Source organism: Oncorhynchus mykiss, chromosome 31 (assembly GCF_013265735.2).
Source record: "Oncorhynchus mykiss isolate Arlee chromosome 31, USDA_OmykA_1.1, whole genome shotgun sequence".
Lineage (NCBI taxonomy): Eukaryota > Metazoa > Chordata > Actinopteri > Salmoniformes > Salmonidae > Oncorhynchus > Oncorhynchus mykiss.
In genome coordinates, this window is record NC_050571.1 from 17,889,644 (window position 1) to 17,911,001 (window position 21,358).

Genomic DNA, 21,358 nt, shown 5'->3' on the forward strand with positions numbered 1-21,358 from the left:
CCCATTCGCGCCCTCGGTTCTACTTCATTTGGATTACAGTTATTGGATTACAGTTACCATGCCATATACAGTCAATACATCCAGGCATAGCTATTGGTTTATTCAAGAAAGGGCACCACCCCTGATCCCAGATGCGCACGCCCTTGGCATCGAATAACACTATTGATAGTGTTATTAGGCCTAGGCCTAATCCTGTACCCTAATTTCGTTTGAGAAATATCCCACTGGGCACCAACCATGTTGGTTCAACGTAATTTCGTTTAAATGACGTGGAAACAACGTTGATTCAAACAGTGTGTGCCCAGTGGGAAGGTTTATCATGTAATTCGAGAAATGAATACTTCATCATGATATCTTTATCGTCAGAGTAGGCTAATAGGTGGAAAGGTGGAAACTGCAAGTCCATGAGGTTCAACGTTTTCATAAAACAATACATTCCGACCAAAGTGAATGTCTGAATCCATAATATATGGCCTTTGTTTTAAAAACATGTTATGTCTGTCAGCAAAGAGGACAGTTAAACATTGTTAGGGGGCTGTGACATTGGATCATATAGCATAGGCTATAATCATATAAAAAACAAGAGTTATCTTTATTCTAATGTGCCATTTGTAATGTATGCTTGTTGCTGGCCTTATACACCCACATGCCATCAATTGGGGCGGCAGGGTAGCCTAGTGGTTAGAGCGTTGGACTAATAACCAGAAGGTTGCAACTTCAAGACCCCTGAGCTGACAAGGTACAAATCTGTCATTCTGCCCCTGAACAGGCAGTTAACCCACTAGGCCGTCATTGAAAATAAGAATTTGTTCTTAATTAACTGACTTGCCTAGTTAAATGAAAGTAAAAATAATAATAATTACACAGCCATCTCACAACATTATAACCAGTGGCTACAAGTCATTGGTTGTCTTAAAATGTCTGATGTGTTTTAAATGGCTTCATCCCCCACAATCTAGCGACATCCAAGCTGATGTGATGGTCTGGAGTCTGGGATGGTGATAGGCCACTTCTTAGATTTGCATTTGGATGGAACTCAAATGTCCCATTCAGGTGTCCCACAGAGGCTAAAACGTCGTCTTACAACAATAGGGTCGACAATTCAGTTTAAGGACATGTTCAATTTATAAACATGAATACATTGATAGTCGGATAAGGACCATTAGAAGGTGATGGACGACATTAACCACAAAGATGTGTTCACCTATCTCAATTCAAGACACGACTGGATTACACGTATTGGACCATTCAAAATCTTATAATTTGAATAGTAACGTTATAAACTACTATGATATTAAATTCGGTTCTGTCATGTATGTAGCTTATGTGATCTTGCAGAAATTAATTGAGCTTTGATCTAACTTTATTAAATGAGCACCATTCTCCATTCGTCAGTGAAATTTTTCAGAGTAGACTGTTCTCTGGGCAGCCGAATGAGTAGAGCAGAGAATATTCCGCACATGCACACACGCTTCGGATTTCGGAGCCGCAGCCACGCCGCAATACACACATTTAACTCCTCATTTGGACCCATGTTTAGTCAGACATTTTACTTAATAAACGCATTGAAAGTATGGGAAAATTAGAACCACTAGCCTAACTGCCTATCAAGGTCTAGGCTTTCTTGTTGATGTTTTATACTGACATTTAAAGCTATCATTGAAACACTACCCACGGCATTAACCCGTGGTGATGTAAACTCTGCAAAACTCTGGTAGCACAACAAATCTCAACCTATGCACAAGTCAAGTTGCGCACGGCACCTGGCCGCCTTGAGCCTTCGTACCTTTGGTGATTTCACTTAGAGGTAATACCTTTATGGGAGGACACCTCCATTAAACGATATCTGGCGTTGTGGTGAATCCGCAGAGAAAAGTTGATTATGTTAAACCCAATTAAATTGATCATATAAGGTCTAGGCCGTTAGTATTTGTCCTACAGACAATAATGAAAAATAGTAGTACTTAGTCAAACCGTCTTTCACAGAGAGTTCCCTAAACATTTGTGGCCCTGGCCGTGATCCCACCATTATAATGGGGATATGTGGAGATAACAACGGAATGATCGGATCAGGGACATCCCGTAGAGATTAACTGGATTTGAAGAGGCACTGATAGTTCCGTTTAACAAAAAAGAGAGAGCTTCTTTCTTACGGCTTAGTCACTGGTGAGTGCTCTGAAGAATCATGACTTCTGTTTAATCCTGTGTGTGCGAGCGCGCGTGCGCGAGATAGGTCTAGGCTGTAGCTACGCGTTTAGAAAGGAATAGCCTAATTGTGTGCAATAAAAATGTCTTCCAAAATGTCAACAATATAGACAATCTATGAAATATAAATTAATTTAAAATGGCAGGTGATTTGAACAAATGCTTTGTCATTATCAAACACCATCAGCTTGTTTGGCTATAGTCTGCCATCATGTCCTTGAAGATAATCCTTTTCTTATAATCGGCTAAAAGAGCATCTTTCTGTTCAGTGTGCACCTGCACTACAAAGGACAAGACAACAAAAGTGGTATCAATAATTTCAAGGCACGTGGACCCGCCCCATAAATGAGCCGGAGTGATGGACACAGCGCGCTTGCTTGCCCCACTGAAGGAATGCAATTAGCGACATCTGGCCTTTATTAATAAGGTCTCGAGACCCCTGGCCGCTTTGAGAAAGTCCCAACCAATATAGAAACTCGTCATGCGCGTCAGCTCTGCAGACAAAGGGGTCAAAACGGCTCGGACTCAAAGATAGAGCTAAAATATCAACACAATTTCATACTAAATTCGTGCAAATATGTACAAAAAGAATTTCAGCAGATTTCGTGATTTTTTTGTTCAGCATAATATACCATTTTTTTGTACAACTTAATTAATAAGAAAATACACACATTTTTGTTTGACTTAATTCATGGGAAAATACATTTTGGGGGGCAAACTTTGGAACTATCTTATTAGAGCAATGCATGATGGGTAATGATGTTCTACACTGCTGTGTCCCACATTTATTTATATAAAAATACAAACGTGTACTTTCACCGAAGTAATTAAAATATAATAGTAGCCTTATATTGTTTTTATCTATTAATGCCAACACTGTTTTCTATATTTGTTTTTGCTTAATGATTCTGATGCACTTGTAGTCAGAAACACACTTTTTTTCCCCTGTAAGCAACTATAGGCCTACACGAGTTTCTTCATAGTGCATTTCATATTTCATGGAGCCTACATTACTCAATGTTCTTCATAATGCATTTTATACAAGACTAATTGTATGAGGGTTGCCAGACCGGAGAAAAAAATGCAGATTTTTCTGTTTTGTTTTTTTGTGGTATGATGAAGGTATTTGATTCGGGAATGGGGATACATATTCTATTATGAGACATTTTAATACACATCAGAATACACACACACACTGACTTTGTTTGTACTCATGTTATAGCCAACTCTTGACTTTTGTATGAGTTCTTTTTCATTGAATATTTCTATCATGTTGTCGTGTATTCATTATCTTTAATTTGTTAAATGTTTGTAGTTTGCATGTTTCAGTAATGATTAACATGTTTAAATAGTCGTAAATCTCTGCTTGATTTAGCTTTTGGTATATTTGGCATTTTTATACATATTCTGTATTTCTATTGAAGAAAGCAATAATTAATCAACACTCTACTGTAAATAAATGGACACTACCGGTTACAAAATGATGAGAAATGCTCAGTCCGAAGCCATTTGGCTATGGGTTTCACAGCCCTATAATAATGACACAAGCTATATCAGCTTTAAAAGGTTTTTTTTACAACCTATGGGGTATGAGATATTGTGAATAGTGGCATAGGATAGTCTGAAATTAATTAATATACCCTAACCCTAAGCTATGTTCAGCAGCAATTTTCAGTGAGAAATGTTCAGTCTGAAGCCATTCGGCTATGAGTTTCACAGCCTATAATGATACAAGTTATACTACCTTAAAAAGGGTATATTTCCAAACTCTTGGGTATAACATATTGGGCAAAATGGTGTAGCAGAGTCAGTCTTTGCCAATGAGAACCAAGAGGGGCCTAACTTTGTCCTTCATGACTGGGAAAGGCCTCAATTCTAGGCTGTAGGAAATCCTACATCCATCTCATTAGATCAGAACAGGATGGATCAACAGTGATTCATATTACTGGTTGGTATCCTAAAAAAAGGACAGTTGTGTTTTGCAGCATAACACACTTACATTATTTGTCTACTCATATGATGTGGATCATTGTCAGGTTATTAGACGTATAAGCTTAAGTAACAAAAGACCACCATGATTGTAATAATACTTTGAACAGGTGGGCCAAATGCTGGGCCAATTGTGCGCCACCTCATGGGGTCTCCCGGTCGAGGCCGGCTGCGACACAGCCCTGGATCGAACCTGGACCTGTAGTGACTTAGACCGAGCTTCAGGCAACTTTGATGTAAGGCTTGATCACACCTGTAGTGACTACTTCTATCTGTCACACCCGTTGTTGATTATCCATTGTTCACTAGATATATCAATGTAATTACACTCAACACAATGTTGAAAAACAGAATGCTTCCCACCACTAGATCACATAACCAGGCGTGAGCTGGACGGGATCCCAACGCTGCCACCAATGTAGCATAAGAAAGTGAAAGCTACAACAGGGACTCTAACCAGGGCTCATAGATTGAAATGTGAGCTCTAATAGCTGTTGTCATGAAAGCCTAGTAGGCCTCTGGGCAAAGGCAGTAGGCCTACAATGCTGGAATATACCTTGTTACAATATTATATAACATGATTGACAGGACCGTAATAATCATCATGAAATGGCCTTGGAAGTGCCATAAGTGTAAGCCAACATAATTCATTATTTTACATGAACCTGTTTAACTGCATTTTTATGGCCTAATTGATCATAGCCCAGACTCTTATAGTTGCAAATACCACGCAGTTGCACCAGGGGAATTTAAATCAAACCGATTTTTTTTGCAGGTCTTCTGTTTCCCCCACATTTATTGATTAACTAATTTCCCATCATGAAAATGTATCCCCATTCCCCAATTGAAAACCTTCATCGATTCCACAAAAAAAATACAAATAAAGCTTTTTACTCCAATCTGGCAACCCTCATAAAATCTGACATAGCAAATCAAATCAAATTTATTTATATAGCCCTTCGTACATCAGCTGATATCTCAAAGTGCTGTACAGAAACCTAGCCTAAAACCCCAAACAGCATGCAATGCAGGTGTAGAAGCACGGTGGCTAGGAAAAACTCCCTAGAAAGGCCAAAACCTAGGAAGAAACCTAGAGAGGAACCAGGCTATGTGGGGTGGTGGCCAGTCCTCTTCTGGCTGTGCCGGGTGGAGATTATAACAGAACATGTCCAAGATGTTCAAATGTTCATAAATGACCAGCATGGTCAAATAATAATAATCACATGCAGAACAGTTGAAACTGGAGCAGCAGCACGGCCAGGTGGACTGGGGACAGCAAGGAGTCATCATGTCAGGTAGTCCTGAGGCATGGTCCTAGGGCTCAGGTCCTCTGAGAGAGAGAAATAAATAATTAGAGAGAGCATACTTAAATTCACACAGGACACCGGATAGGACAGGAGAAGTACTCCAGATATAACAAACTGACCCTAGCCCCCCGACACATTGCAGCATAAATACTGGAGGCTGAGACAGGAGGGGTCAGGAGACACTGTGGCCCCATCCGATGATACCCCCGGACAGGGCCAAACAGGAAGGCTATAACCCCACCCACTTTGCCAAAGCACAGCCCCCACACCACTAGAGGGATATCTTCAACTACCAACTTACCATCCTGAGACAAGGTCGAGTATAGCCCACAAAGATCTCCGCCACGGCACAACCCAACCCAGACAGGAAGATCACATCAGTGACTCAACCCACTCAAGTGAGGCACCCCTCATAGGGACGACAAAAAAGAGCACCAGTAAGCCAGTGACTCAGCCCCTGTCATAGGGTTAGAGGCAGAGAATCCCAGGCAGAGACAGCAAGGGCGGTTCGTTGCTCCAGAGCCTTTCCGTTCACCTTCACACTCCTGGGCCAGACTACACTCAATCATATGACCCACTGAAGAGTCTTCAGCAAAGACTTAAAGGTTGAGACCGAGTTTGTGTCTCTCACATGGGTAGGCAGACCATTCCATAAAAATGGAGCTCTATAGGAGAAAGCCCTGCCTCTAGCTGTTTGCTTAGAAATTCTAGGGACAATTAGGGGGCCTGGCCTTGTGACCGTAGCGTATGTGTAGGTATGTACGGCAGGACCAAATCAGAGAGATAGGTAGGAGCAAGCCCATGTAATGCTTTGTAGGTTAGCAGTAAAACCTTGAAATCAGCCCTTGCCTTGACAAGAAGCCAGATCAATTTTTGTGGTTCTAGTCAGGATTCTAGCAGCTGTATTTAGCACTAACTGAAGTTTATTTAGTGCTTTGTGCTGGTAGCCGGAAAGTAGAGCATTGCAGTAGTCTAACCTAGAAGTGACAAAAGCATGGATTAATTTTTCTGCATCATTTTTGGACAGAAAGTTTCTGATTAGCACCAGTATCTCAAAGTATTAAGCGAAAATAAGCATTAAAAAACGCATTGGCATTAATTAAAAATAAACGCAAGGCTACTAATATAAAATAATTATTTAGGTGACAACCTGGTTGATTAACAATATTGGGTTGTTAACGCATTTGTTTTCTATATAAATAAATGTGGGACACAAAAAAGGCAGTGTAAACGCTGTTGCCCAAAATGCATTGCTCCAATAATTTTTAAAAGATTGTTCTGAAGTTTTCCCCCCCAAAATGTATTTTCCTATGAATGAAGTCACACCATTTTCCCTTATTTTCCTACGAATTAAGTTGCACAAAAATGTGTATATTTTCACATGAATTAAGACACACAAAAATGCACGAAATCTGCTGAAATCCATTTAAAAAAAAACATTTTCACGAATTGAGTGTGAAATTGTGATTTGTAATTAAGGAAGATGGAGATTCTCGAGGTCTTCAATGTTCACATACTCACATATTCAACTTCTTATAGCCTACAATTGATCGACATCATTGTAGTCCGACCTCTATGCACACCTGAAACCAAAAGGACTCTTAACCGCTTCTACCTGCAAGCCATAAGACTGCAAAATAGTTACATAGTTAACCAAATAGCTACCCGGACTATCAGCATTTACCCTTTTTACACTGACTTTTCTGACTCATCACATACGCTGCTGCTACTGTTTACTAGCCTATCTGTCACTTTATTGCTAGTTAGGTCTATGTGTACATATATAACTCAATTACCTCGTACCGCCGGACATCGACTCAGTACTGGTACCCCGTGTATATAACCAAGTTATCGTTACTCATTGGGTATCTATTATTACTTTTACGTGTTTAACTTTTCTATTATTTCTCTATTTTATGTCTCTCTTCCTTGTTGAGAAGGGCCCCAAGTTAGCATTTCACTGTTAGTCCACATGTGACGAAAACAATTGGATTTGACCTTCTCATTGTTTAGACTGTGCATAAAAGCGGCACACTTGGCTCAAAAGATGGCTCATGGCACTCACACACCCGCCCACTCCTGCAAATACACACGTGCACGCTTAACACCTAGGTGCAATCTTACCTTGACACCCCATTAGCTATTAATCAAACCCGACCCCCGCCCACCCTACCAGACATACACAATCACACCTGATCCCTTTTTACGTACATCCTTTCGCTTTTGTTAAAACTACACTTTAAATCATTTTGTTAGCCTACACTTGAAATAGTATAAATAGCACATTACCTACTGGACTCAGGTCAACGTCCAGTTTTGATTTACATTTAATAACTAACATGAATTCAACGAGAAATCAACACAAATGGGAAACGTGTCATTGGATAGGCTACAAGTTGGGTGGAAATAGACAAAAATGAATTCCCGAAATTGCAAATAAAATTGCTATCAATTTTCCACGTTGATTCAACATTGCATGTTTTGTTTGTTTAAATGACACGGGAAACAACGTTTATTCAACCAGTTTGTGCCCAGTGGGTATTGTAGTGACTTGAATAAATATGTTTGTGATAGTATGCCTATGGTTAATTGGGGTATGCTGGGGTGTGTATTGAATTCGCCACCCTCTCTCCTGGAACAGTCCTGTTCTCACGTGACCTGTAAGTATATCGACACTTTACGGAGTGTGCGGATATATCACACATCATAAAAAAAAAAAACTATTAACCTGTTTGTCACTTCTTCACTGTTCCCATGAGTAAATTATCTTTCCCATAGGCACACTTCCATGGTGCCAAATGCACACATAACGAAATGGTACTTGGAGACAGAAGAAAATACAATTTACAATTGTGACCCTTTAACCCTTTAAACAAAAAAAACTGGGTCGCCATAATAGACTAGTGTCTATTAACATAATAGCATTTTATTTTCTTCATTGCTGCATCTACTGCTTAGCATTATTATAACCCTCTAGCTTATAGGCTAATAATAATTCGTTATTCGACAACGTGATCAGTAGAAAACAGAGCCAAATGTGATTTCATAGGTGTTAAACATTTGCTATGGTCTTCGCGAGTCACCAAATTGTGAAGCACAGACAGTATGTATCCAAGAGGTGTCAACTCATTGCCATGCTGTCTCCATCGCTCTCGGATTTCTGACTATTTTAGATTTTTTTTTGTTGCTTTCGATAAAATCTAACTCTAAAAACTAATCCTACTGCTGACAAGTATTTCGTATGATGACGGTTGTTTATCAGATTAGCCTACTTTTCGTTTCAAATATTTTTTATTAAACACACACAAGAATGGTGTATAAGGTATACAAGACAGGTATACAATTCTTATCTAAACATAAAAGAGCATAAAGGAACAACAAGACCCATAGTCCTGGGTGCAGAACAAATCATACAAAACACGACATACAAAACAAGGACACGTAGAAAGAAAGAGGGAAGATGTGCCCCCTATCCCCCCCCTTATTCCCCCCCCCCCTCCCAACTGCTCGGGTGGCAGGGCCAGCACACGCTGCCCAAAGGTAGATTAAAATATTACAATTGAGAGTGCGTTAATAAGTACAAATTCACAGCGCCGACTCGTCCAAGTAGGAGAGGAAAGGCTGCCAGATTTGATCAAATGTTGATAATTTATTGTTCAGAATATATCTAATTCTTTCTAAGTGTACAGTGTTTGCCAATTCACTGAGCCATAATTTGGTAGAGGGCGCTTCCCTCCTCTTCCAAAACAACAAGATTCGTTTTTTTGCCGAGATGAGACCGTACGAGATTAGTTGTTTTTGGGGGTTGGTTAATCCGTTTAGGGACTCAGATACTCCCAGGATTATCAGAAGCGGGTCTGGATCTATTGAAGTCTCCAAAACTTCAGAGAGGATCCCAAAAATTCCACTCCAATAACCATGCAAGCTAGAGCATAGGGCAAAGCAGTGGAGTAGTGTACCCTGCGTAGCCTGACATTTATCACATGTAGGGGATGTCTCAGGAAATATCCTATGCAGTTTAGTTTTGGAATAGTGTAATCTGTGTAATACCTTGAATTGTATGAGACGATGTCTGGAATTAATGGAGCATGTGTGGATATACTCCAAGCTCTCTTCCCAGTCTGCCACCGAGATGTCAGTCCCTAGTTCTTCCTCCCATTTTGCCTTTAATGGCATCAGTGGAAGGTGTGCTAACAGATTGAAAAGCATCATATAGACGCGAAATCAGTTTATCGGAGGTGGGGCATATTTTTATGCATCCGTCAAACATGGAAGGAGATTAGCCTACTTTTAAGAAGAATTTGAATTAGAAATACACAATTAAAATCGAAATTGTACTGGAAATTAATGACAAATATGGCCTCATATATTTTTTTTAGCAAGAGAGCGTTGAAATAGAGGATTTGCCCATTAGTTTACCATTTCGTATTTTACTAGGATCTCCATTAGCTGTTGCCAAGGCAGCAGCTACTCTTCCTGGGATACTGACAGAGATAAAAACATTTCATCAAACAAAATATTGTGCATTATACAAATGTACATCGCTCCATTCTCACATTACATTATTACAATACTACATGACATTAAAACTTCCCACCCATAAACCCTATCTTAATTTATCTCATTTTATTTCAATTACAATGAAGTTGCAGGAGTTAATTTACAGAGTTTTCAGTTACGTCACTGTCACCTCTACACCAATCTGTGTGGTCTCTGTGATATAAACGGGTGTAGCACTGCGCACCCCATTCATTCAACACCCGTGATCCGAACTGCAAGGATATCACCAGTACGTGCCATTTTTCATCTGGACATTTCTTCAAAAATAATGGGCACAATGAGGAAGAAGAAAATTGGAAATTCAAGCCCGAAAAATACCAAAAGTATGAAAAGGGTGAGTAGGAACTTGTATTTTTTTACTCTGATTTTGTTATGTTTTCAGATGTGTCATGTGTAGGCTATGGAAAAGGCATGGTAAAATGTAATAATAATAGCCTCATGCTTTGCAGTGATAGCTAACATGTACAGTAGCTAACATACTGTGTACATAAGTATGCTATTATCCTTAAATTAAGGTAAATTAGGCCTATACAAAAATAAATCAGTTTGATTACAATTGGCACCTCTCTCCCCCCTCTTGTCTCGATGCAGATGTTAAAGCCAGTTATAGAGAAGAAAAGACGAGACCGAATAAATCAGAGTCTTAGCGAGCTAAGGATTTTGTTACTGAACTACAAATTAGATTCGGTGAGTTTTTCAATCCATCCAATCCTATCTAGCCTTAATTGTTGTAGTCTGTGAGTCTATAGCGCCATCCATAGGCTTTTACGTGGCTGTCTATTTTTGACCTGTTTCCTTATTAGTCTATTCACTCTATTCATCTTGACCACTCACAGCGTTTACAGAACCCCAAACTGGAGAAAGCAGAGATTCTAGACCTGGCTGTGGAATATCTTCAAAAAAGGACAGACAAACGAAGCATAAGCAATGGTAAGTCTATCTAATTAGCTCTAGGCCTGCAAGTGTGTTTGCGAAGGATTATCTACAATGCATGAAATTGTCCACAAAGATTAAAAATAAAAAATGTTTCCCTCTCCCACCCTTTAACTTTTTTTAGATTGTTCCAGCCAGGCTGTGTGTGGGCCGAAGGAGGAGCAGCAGGTTATTCACAGTGAGGCCTCCATGGCAGGCGCCCCCAGTCCCCCAACAGAAGCATTCCCCAGGTCTGCTCTCCCTGCCATCTACACGGCAGGCTTCCAGCAGTGTGTCTCTCACCTGGCTGGCTTCATGGGCAGCAGCAGCCCCTTGGAGAAAAAGGGCTTCATCCTCCTCCAAGGGCTGAAGAGCTACATAGACAGTCAGTGCCCAACCACAAACACCAGTACAGCCATGTACCCATCCAGTCAGTACCCAACCACAAACACCAGTACAGAGCAGCTGCAGTGCCCATCCTCCTCGTCATTAACAGACATCCATCTGAGGTCAGGTGGTAAGGAGATGGCTCATTGGGCGGACATGGTGCCTGTGAGAGAGGGATGCCGTCCCTCTAAACAGGGGGCAGTTCTCTGCCTCCGCAAATCCACTTTGTCGACTACCCACCATTCTTTCTGCCAACCTAATGGCCACTCGTACCCCTTGACACCTGACTATCTCTCCCCACTGTCTCCTTGCCTTTCTTGTTCTTCTTCGGTTTTCACCACCCCTCCTCCATACTCCTCGTTTCCCAGTCACTTTAGTTTCCCTCCCAGCCTGTCACGTATTTCCTCCAACCCCTCATCCTGCTCCGGATCCCCGTCGCTACATAACATCCCTTCTCCAACACTTGGTTTTTCACCCACCCTCCCTCTCTCAAGTCCTCCCACCCTCCCTCTCTCAAGTCCTCCCGGCCTCCCTCTCCCGAGCCCCCCTCTCGACCCCTTTCCCTCCCATACGTCTCTGTGGTCCCCTGTGCCTGCACAAAGGCAAGAATTATTTATTAGCTCCACACACTGGAGACCCTGGTAGAAAGCCAGGTGTGTGCCAACTGACAGAGGGACTATGAAACAGTTCAACTGGACCAACGTTAGAGAAACGGACAAGAGGAGAGAGCCACCTGGTGGAGATCATGGAGGTAACCTGAACATGACCCTGCTGCTGCTGACACTAATATGGTGCTCTTCTCGTTTGATCAACTTTCCTCGTCATCTCTGAAATGTTCCCCATATTTGTAACATGTCAGTATTCAATAATCTCTCTCATTCATTATTTAGATAGTCCTTGTAAATATGAATTGCATAAACTGTGTATAAATGTGTATATATATATATATTGTCCTGTAAATATATTGTTAGAGAATAAACTGAACTGTACAACGGAACCATAACTCAATCGTTATTTTTCTGATGGTTAGGATGATTCTCGGTCTGTGCCTGAATGCTCTGTAAATTGAAATTCCCATGTAGGCCTGGGTATGCACAGGTGAGGTGACTTGTTGCACACTCCCACCTAGCGTTTTGATTGGGTACTGCAGTCATTCCATGTGGTTTGAGCGTCTATTCAATACCTTGCCAGCAGAAGGCGCCATCAGCTCAAAGAACCAGAGTAGTGTGGTAGAAGTCTCTCCATCTCGTTGACCCTGTCACAATGAAAGCAATAAGATACGCTGTCAGTTCAATAGAGCACTTCATTGTTTCTGGCTCTTTTATCAGTCCCGTGATAAGCCTAAGATGCTTCATACAAGCATCATTATTTTCTCTCTGTCTCTCCCAGGCTCAGATAAATGCTCACCCTTCTCCTAATCTGCTGTTCTAATCTCTATTACAAGACCTGAATATTTTCTGTACAAGGTACTGAGGGATTTGGCTAGAGAAAATAGACTTTCTGACATGATAGAACATGTCTTTGGATAATGGTTATTTATCCCTCCCTATTCCCTCCCTCATTCCCTCCCTCCCTATTCCCTCCCTCCCTCTGTCCCTCCTTCCCTCCCTTTCTCCCTTTCTCCCTCTGTCCCTCCTTCCCTCCTTTCCTCATTCTCTCTTCATTGAAGAGGCTTTCTCTGTACCAGTGCCATTAGTTATGAGGTGGCCATTGTTCATTGTCAGAGATATAAGAAGGCAGACAGACACATCAGGTTGATTATCCACACTGTCTTTCTGCAGGTTTTGATCATTCCTGAATCAAAGAACCATGTGACAGTTAGTAGAAAGGGCCGGCCACCAAGCTAAAGAGGATATTCTACCTCTGCATTACTCATAATTAAAAGGGAAAGTGATGACCTGACAATGGTTGAAATCCCTCTGGCATTTTCTCAGGGTATGCTGATTAGTACTGATCCTGTTACCCTCTGTAATCATCGTTTTGTTAGCCATGAATGCACCCCATGCATTCCTGATTAGTCCCAAACAGCCAGGGAGGGAGAAACTTATAGGAAACCCACAGGAGGAGGGTGTGTGGAGATGTCATGGTTTGGTCATGGTTTATTGGGTGCATAGGTAAATACATTGGTGTTGGCACATTTCTAAAGCAAAATGTTGGAAGCAGGGTTGGTGTCGAAGGCTTTCATCATTCATGTGCGCACACACACACACACACACACACACACACCACCCCTGGGTTTTATTTATCTGAAAAGCCCTGTGGTAACTCTGTGGAAGCCCTGTGGTAAATCTGTGGTAATTTGTCTCACATTATAAAATATATGCATTTGATTTATTGCCTTTCAGGTGGTGTGTGGTCCAGCAAGAGTGTTCCATTTCCGGTGGTGTGTGGTCCAGCAACAGTGTTCCAATTTCCGGTGGTGTGTGGTCCAGCAACAGTGTTCCAATTTCCGGTGGTGTGTGGTCCAGCAACAGTGTTCCATTTCTGGTGGTTTGTGGTCCAGCAGCAATGTTCCATTTCAGGTGGTGTGTCGTCCAGCAAAAGTGTTCCATCTCAGGTGGCGTGTTGTCCAGCAACAGTGTTCCATTTCAGGTGATGTGTCGTCCAGCAACAGCTTTCCCTTTCAAGTGGTGTGTTGTCCAGCAACAGTGTTCCATTTCAGGTGATGTGTCGTCCAGCAACAGCTTTCCCTTTCAAGTGGTGTGTTGTCCAGCAACAGTGTTCCATCTCAGGTGGTGTGTTGTCCAGCAACAGTGTTCCATCTCAGGTGGTGTGTTGTCCAGCAACAGTGTTCCATCTCAGGTGGCGTGTTGTCCAGCAACAGTGTTCCATCTCAGGTGATGTGTCGTCCAGCAACAGCTTTCCCTTTCAGGTGGTGTGTTGTCCAGCAACAGCTTTCCCTTTCAAGTGGTGTGTTGTCCAGCAACAGTGTTCCATCTCAGGTGATGTGTCGTCCAGCAACAGCTTTCCCTTTCAGGTGGTGTGTTGTCCAGCAACAGCTTTCCCTTTCAAGTGGTGTGTGGTCCAGCAACAGTGTTCCAATTGTGCGAAGGTTTTGAGGGCTGGGTATGAGATATACGTCATGTCCAGGAGGATTCACGTAACTGAATACCACTGGTTTAGTCACATTCAATAGAACGTATGATGTAAACCAGGTGTGCATCCCAAATGGCAACATATTCCCTATATATAGTACACTATGTTTAAACAGAGCCCTATGTGGCTATATAGGGAAAAGGGTGCCATTTGGGACGCAGGCCAGTTCTTTATAGATCTACATTACTCATTGAAGGTTCCTCATTAGGCTGCCAAGAATGGAATTAATTGAACTGACATTTCTGTTTTCGTTTCCTCATTCCAGAGGTACGAATCAGTTTAAGTGCAACACCAATGGACATAAAATAACTAACATCCTGTTCCAGCATTACAATAAAGGGGCTGACTGGATAGAGAGAAATAGAGAGAGACATAGAAAGAGAAATATATATATATATATAGAGAGAGAGAGATAGAAAGATAAATATATATATATATAGAGAGAGAGAGAGATAGAGAGAGAAATACATATATATATAGAGAGAGAGATAGAGAGAGAAATACATATATACATATATAGAGAGAGAGAGAGAGAGACATAGAAAGATAAATATATATATATATAGAGAGAGAGAGAGATAGAGAGAGAAATACATATATATATATAGAGAGAGAGATAGAGAGAGAAATACATATATACATATAGAGAGAGAGAGAGAGAGAGAGAGACATAGAAAGATAAATATATATATATATAGAGAGAGAGAGATAGAGAGACATAGGAAGAGAAATATATATATATATATAGAGAGAGAGAGAGAGATAGAGAGAGACATAGAAAGAGAAATATATATATATATAGAGAGAGAGAGAGATAGAGAGAGAAATACATATATATATATAGAGAGAGAGAGATAGAAAGATAAATAAATATATATACAGTGCCTCGGCCCCCTTGAACTTTGCGACCTTTTGCCACATTTCAGGCTTCAAACATAAAGATATAAAACTGTATTTTTTGTGAAGAATCAACAAAAAGTGGGACACAATCATGAAGTGGAACGACATTTATTGGATATTTCAAACTTTTTTAACAAATCAAAAACTGAAAAATTGGGCGTGCAAAATTATTCAGCCCCTTTACTTTCAGTGCAGCAAACTCTCTCCAGAAGTTCAGTGAGGATCTCTGAATGATCCAATGTTGACCTAAATGACTAATGATGATAAATACAATCATTTCTTCTTGCCACTCTTCCATAAAGGCCAGATTTGTGCAATATACGACTGATTGTTGTCCTATGGACAGAGTCTCCCACCTCAGCTGTAGATCTCTGCAGTTCATCCAGAGTGATCATGGGCCTCTTGGCTGCATCTCTGATCAGTCTTCTCCTTGTATGAGCTGAAAGTTTAGAGGGACGGCCAGGTCTTGGTAGATTTGCAGTGGTCTGATACTCCTTCCATTTCAATATTATCGCTTGCACAGTGCTCCTTGGGATGTTTAAAGCTTGGGAAATCTTTTTGTATCCAAATCCGGCTTTAAACTTCTTCACAACAGTATCTCGGACCTGCCTGGTGTGTTCCTTGTTCTTCATGATGCTCTCTGCGCTTTTTTACGGACCTCTGAGACTATCACAGTGCAGGTGGATTTATACGGACACTTGATTACACACAGGTGGATTGTATTTATCATCATTAGTCATTTAGGTCAACATTGGATCATTCAGAGATCCTCACTGAACTTCTGGAGAGAGTTTGCTGCACTGAAAGTAAAGGGGCTGAATAATTTTGCACGCCCAATTTTTCAGTTTTTGATTTGTTAAAAAAGTTTGAAATATCCAATAAATGTCGTTCCACTTCATGATTGTGTCCCACTTTTTGTTGATTCTTCACAAAAAAAATACAGTTTTATATCTTTATGTTTGAAGCCTGAAATGTGGCAAAAGGTTGCAAAGTTCAAGGGGGCCGAATACTTTCGCAAGGCACTGTATATATAGAGAGAGAGAGACGTTGTTTAACTAGCTTCAGATAAAGGGTGACGGTAACAAATTAGACTGAAGGAAATAATAGATTCTTCTTCTTACAGATAAAAAGGGAAAACACAACACTTGGCTCCTGTCACTGACTGTGTCCCTGTACCTGTCTGGGCTGTGGCCCTGCCCCCGTCTGGGCTGTGTGACCTTACCCCTGTTTGGGCTGTTTTCCTTTTCCTATCTGGGCTGCGTTGCCTTACCTCTGTCTGGGTTGTGCCCCTACTACTGTCTGGGCTGTGTCCCTGCATCTGTCTGGACTGTGTGTCCCTACTACTGTCTGGGCTGTGTGTCCCTGCATCTGTCTGGACTGTGTGTCCCTGCATCTGTCTGGACTGTGTGGCCATGCCCCTGTCTGGGCTGTCTGTCCCTACTACTGTCTGGGCTGTGTTGCCTTACCACTGTCTGGGCTGTGTGTCCCTGCTCCTGTCTGGGCTGTGTCCCTGCTCCTGTCTGGGCTGTGTCTCTTCTCCTGTCTGGGCTGTGTCCCTGCTCCTGTCTGGGCTGTGTCCCTGCTCCTGTCTGGGCTGTGTCCCTTCTCCTGTCTGGGCTGTGTCCCTGCTCCTGTCTGGGCTGTGTCCCTTCTCCTGTCTGGGCTGTGACCCTGCTCCTGTCTGGGCTGTGTCCATTCTCCTGTCTGGGCTGTGTTCCTGCTCTTGTCTGGGCTGTGTTCCTGCTCCTCTCTGGGCTGTGTTCCTGCTCCTCTCTGGGCTGTGTTCCTGTTCCTCTCTGGGCTGTGTGGTCCTGCTCCTGTCTGGGCTGTGTGGTCCTGCTCCTGTCTGGGCTGTGTGGTCCTGCTCCTGTCTGGGCTGTGTGGTCCTGCTCCTGTCTGGGCTGTGTGGTCCTGCTCCTGTCTGGGCTGTGTGGTCCTGCTCCTCTCTAGGCTGTGTGGTCCTGCTCCTGCCTGGGCTGTGTGGTCCTGCTCCTGTCTGGGCTGTGTGGCCCTGCTCCTGTCTGTGGCCCTGCTCCTGTCCTGTCTGTGTCTGCAGTTGCCGTGGTCCGGTCTCTGACTGTGTCCATCACTGCTGCCCTGGAAGCGTGTCCAGCTGTCCCGTCACTCTGTCAGCGCCGCTGTCTTCCACAGCCCCAGATTAAATGCGCCCAAAGGGACCGCCAGGAAAAGTGGCTCGCCCCATCTCTCAGGACTTATGTCAAAAATGTTTCAGTCCTCAGGTAATTTGCTACAGTCCGGGTTCCTTTCACTATTTACTTCAAAGATCCTTGCGATGAGAGGGAGAGAGAGAGAGAGAGAGAGAGAGAGAGAGAGAGAGAGAGAGGAAAAAAGCAAAGTGACAGAGAGGAAAAATGGTATTTAGTTGTGGGTAGCGAAAGATCTACATTCTTGAGGATTGACATGTTCTCTGAGAGAGAGGTCTTCCTCCCAGACCAGAGAGGCTGACTATCTGTTCTCTGAGAGAGATGTCTTCCTCCCAGACCAGAGAGGCTGACTATCTGTTCTCTGAGAGAGACGTCTTCCTCACAGACCAGCGAGGCTGACTATCTGTTCTCTGAGAGAGATGTCTTCCTCCCAGACCAGCAAGGCTGACTACCTGTCTCTGAGAGAGATGTCTTCCTCCATGACCAGCAATGCTGACTATCTATCACTGAGAGAGAATTCTTCCTCCCAGACTAGCAAGGCTGACTATCTGTCTCTGAGAGAGATGTCTTCCTCCCAGACCAGCGAGGCTGACTATCTGTCTCTGAGAGAGATGTCTTCCTCCTAGACCAGCAAGGCTGACTATCTGAAAAACATGTCTGGAGGTGATTGGTCAGATAGCACACTCAGTCAGAATAAACTGTGATTGCTTCCCAAATGGCACCCTATTCCCTATGTCGTGCTCTACTTTTGACCAAGGCCCATTGGGCCATTTGGGAAGCATTCACATACAAGGTCGGGCTGTGTGACAGGTGTCCACTTTAGACATCCTTTGGACTGTGACATACATGACTCTTTGTAATTCTGAATCACAAACAGGTCACTAATGTCAGTGGTTTGATATGGTTGTACCATATTATGGTGGATTGTGAATCATTTGCTTCTGTAGTGCTTTTTGTTACAGCATTTTGTTGTAAAGTATTTTTTTGCATTGTTTGTTGGCTGTGAAACGAAGCAGAGAAAACAAAAGGCAGGAAAATGATGGGTCATTAAATCCTAGTCTTGGGTGGACTGGGTGGGGGCTTTAAAGCATCCCAAGACCTACCCAGAAGATCATTGTCAAGGCAACATCTCAGAAGCTAGACAGGAAGTAATTTGAGCCAAACAGGAGGGAATCAAATCAGACATCGCTGGCTTGTTTTTCAGGCCAGGACAATTACGTTTGACATAAGGCGCTTTTCACTCATGCATCAGTGGTCTCCTCTTTCAGGGCCCTGCTATCACATGGGTCCAGTGGTTAGCCTTTCTTCCTCTTAATAGTACAAAGCCAGGAGATGATGAACAATGACTGTCTTTTCAGAGATCCCATAACCTTCATTCACGGGAACATCAGTCAGTACAAATGAAGTATACTCGATCATCCTGCAGCTAGAAATTCTGCTGATGCTGCTCAAAACGGACTTCCCTGTGGACTTGTAAGATATTATTTTTAAATTATGTGTACTCATGAACTTAATGGTTTAACAGGGAAATGTGTCAGTCTGCCCTCACTGTGCTGTGGTTGCCAAGGCATCATCCAGAGAATGTTGATCATTGTAGTTCTGCAGAGCCCATGTGAAGAGAACTATAATATGAGCTATTGCGAAATACGTTTTAACATAAATATTACTAGTATTAGAAGGACCTTTTCTGTGTAGCTTTATGGTTAGTGTAGGGTTCGTAATCTTCTCCAGGCCCCTTGCGACCCTGTCTAGGCCGTGACCAGGCTAGCTTGTCAGTTGCGTCTCCTGCTCCGGAACACTTGTAATCCTGGTGATGTACTTTAACACATTGCTCTCTGTACTCATTTTTTTAAATATCAGGAAAAACTTAGCAGGTTAGAGGTCATTCAAAAAAATTGTGAATGAATCATAGGTCTTCTAAAAATACTGGTTGTTGCCCATTCTAATTCAGTTAACGCTGCCCTTTTTGGTGGACTTTTGACATCAGTGCTGATTGGGGCCAGACACCAGAGTAAAGACGCTTGTTTGTCCTCAAAGCAACAAAAAGCAGGTAGGCGATGCAGAAGTCTCTTTTTCAGTATGTAACCTCATACTGCTGAGAAAATGTCAGTGCGGGTGTAAGTATGTGTGGACACAGATGCATGGGATCTTAAAGGGCCCCTTTCTCTGACTAACAGAATAGTTTGTCCTTATCGCTTTCTCCAGTAAGAATTCCACAAATGCGGTGGACTTCAGCATCTGAAGCCAAGATTTGAAATAAAAGCATAGAACAGACCTTTTGGTATTGTGTCATATTTTAGTCCACATTTTTTCAGTTAATTGGTCTTTTGACCAATCAGATCAGCCCTAAAATAGATCTGATGTGAAAAGATCTGATGTGATTGGTCAAAAGACCAATTAGTGGAAAAAATATCAGAATTGGGCTGCTTGTGATGATGCAGCCATAAAAGCATTTGATCATATTTCTCTAATATAGACAGACCATTGTTAAATCATGTATTGATTTTATTTCAACTACACTCAATATGATGATTAATTCGCCTTGTGGGGAATACATAGCAGAGATGAACCATGAGTAGATAGATGACAAACCTAATCACGCCTTCATTCATGCTACATTTTTATTGAGCTTACTGACATTGCCATTACCAGCATGGAAAAAATGCATTATTTTACTGTGGAGTCACAAGCTGACACCTGGCAGGTAGGGAAGTTTGGATCTGAGCAGTATTATATACTTTGTCTGCCTACCAAATTGACACCTATTCCCCTGGTGCACTACCCTATGGGCCCTGGTTAAAAGTAGTTTACTATTATTGGAAATAGGGTGTCATTTGGGATACAGCCATACACTTTGATACAGCAGCAGTGAGTCTGTCTCTGGCTGGGATCTGGGGTTTCCCAGCACTGCACAAGCACCTCCACGTAGGAACAGGAACAGACACTGAACTAGAATCAAGCGGATATTACAGGCTGGCACAAGGCCAAATATCTGCACCTTACTTTCTTTCATCATGTTGTTTTAGTCAGCACAGATTATTAGGAGCAGTATTGTACTGTGTATGAGGGGCTTATGGGTCCTGTGTTGGTGAATGACTAGCCATCCAGGGCCAGCAGTCATTTTGGCACAAATGCTTTGTAACGACAGTTTTGCTGACATCACATATTTTCTCCAATTGTACAGCCGATTTCGTGGCGTCTCACACAAAATTACTGTAATTTCTCAATTTATTCTTATTGATTTAAGATAAGGGTAATCATCTTAGAAGTTACAGAACTTCTTATAGTAATATAATTTTAATGTTATTGGCATACGGTCTGTTGCTCTACAGTGCATTTGGAAAGTATTCAGAACCTTTTCCCCTTTCTACATTTTGTTACATTACAGCCTTATTCTTAATTGGTTTAAATACATTTGTTTCCTCACCAATCTACACACAATACACCATAATGACCAAGCGAAAACAGGTTTTTAGAAAATGTTGCTAATTTATAAAAAAACAAAACAGAAATACCTTATTTACATAAGCATTCAGACCCTTTGCTATGAGACTTGAAATTGAGCTCAGGTGCATCCTGTTTCCATTGATCATCCTTGAGATGGTTCAACAACTTGATTGGAGTCCACCTGTCGAAAATTCAATTGATTGGACATGATTTGGAAAGCCACACACCTGTCTATATAAGGTCCCACAGTTGACAGTGCATGTCCGAGCAAAAACCAAGCTATGAGGTCGAAAGAATTGTCCGTAGAGCTCTGAGACAGGATTGTGTCGAGGCACACATTTGGGGAAGAGTACCAAAACATTTATGGTCCCCAAGAACACAGTGGCCTCC

General features: G+C 42.0%; 1 protein-coding gene across 1 annotated transcript; it reads left to right on the forward strand.

Annotated features, from left to right (window-relative positions):
* The first annotated feature begins 10,274 nt into the window (after positions 1-10,274).
* Positions 10,275-12,268, forward strand: LOC118946066 (hairy/enhancer-of-split related with YRPW motif protein 1-like). The gene is made up of 4 exons (XM_036970349.1): positions 10,275-10,395; positions 10,653-10,748; positions 10,898-10,991; positions 11,119-12,268. The coding sequence occupies exons 1-4, from the start codon at positions 10,330-10,332 to the stop codon at positions 12,003-12,005; spliced, it is 1,143 nt and encodes a 380-aa protein (XP_036826244.1). The 5' UTR covers positions 10,275-10,329; the 3' UTR covers positions 12,006-12,268.
* Positions 12,269-21,358: the final 9,090 nt, after the last annotated feature.

Coding starts and splice junctions, on each gene's coding strand:
- LOC118946066 (XM_036970349.1), top strand. CDS start 10,330: ATGGGCACAATGAGGAAGAAGAAAATTGGAAATTCAAGCCCGAAAAAT. Junction 10,396..10,652: donor ATACCAAAAGTATGAAAAGG/GTGAGTAGGAAC, acceptor GTCTCGATGCAG/ATGTTAAAGCCAGTTATAGA. Junction 10,749..10,897: donor TGAACTACAAATTAGATTCG/GTGAGTTTTTCA, acceptor GACCACTCACAG/CGTTTACAGAACCCCAAACT.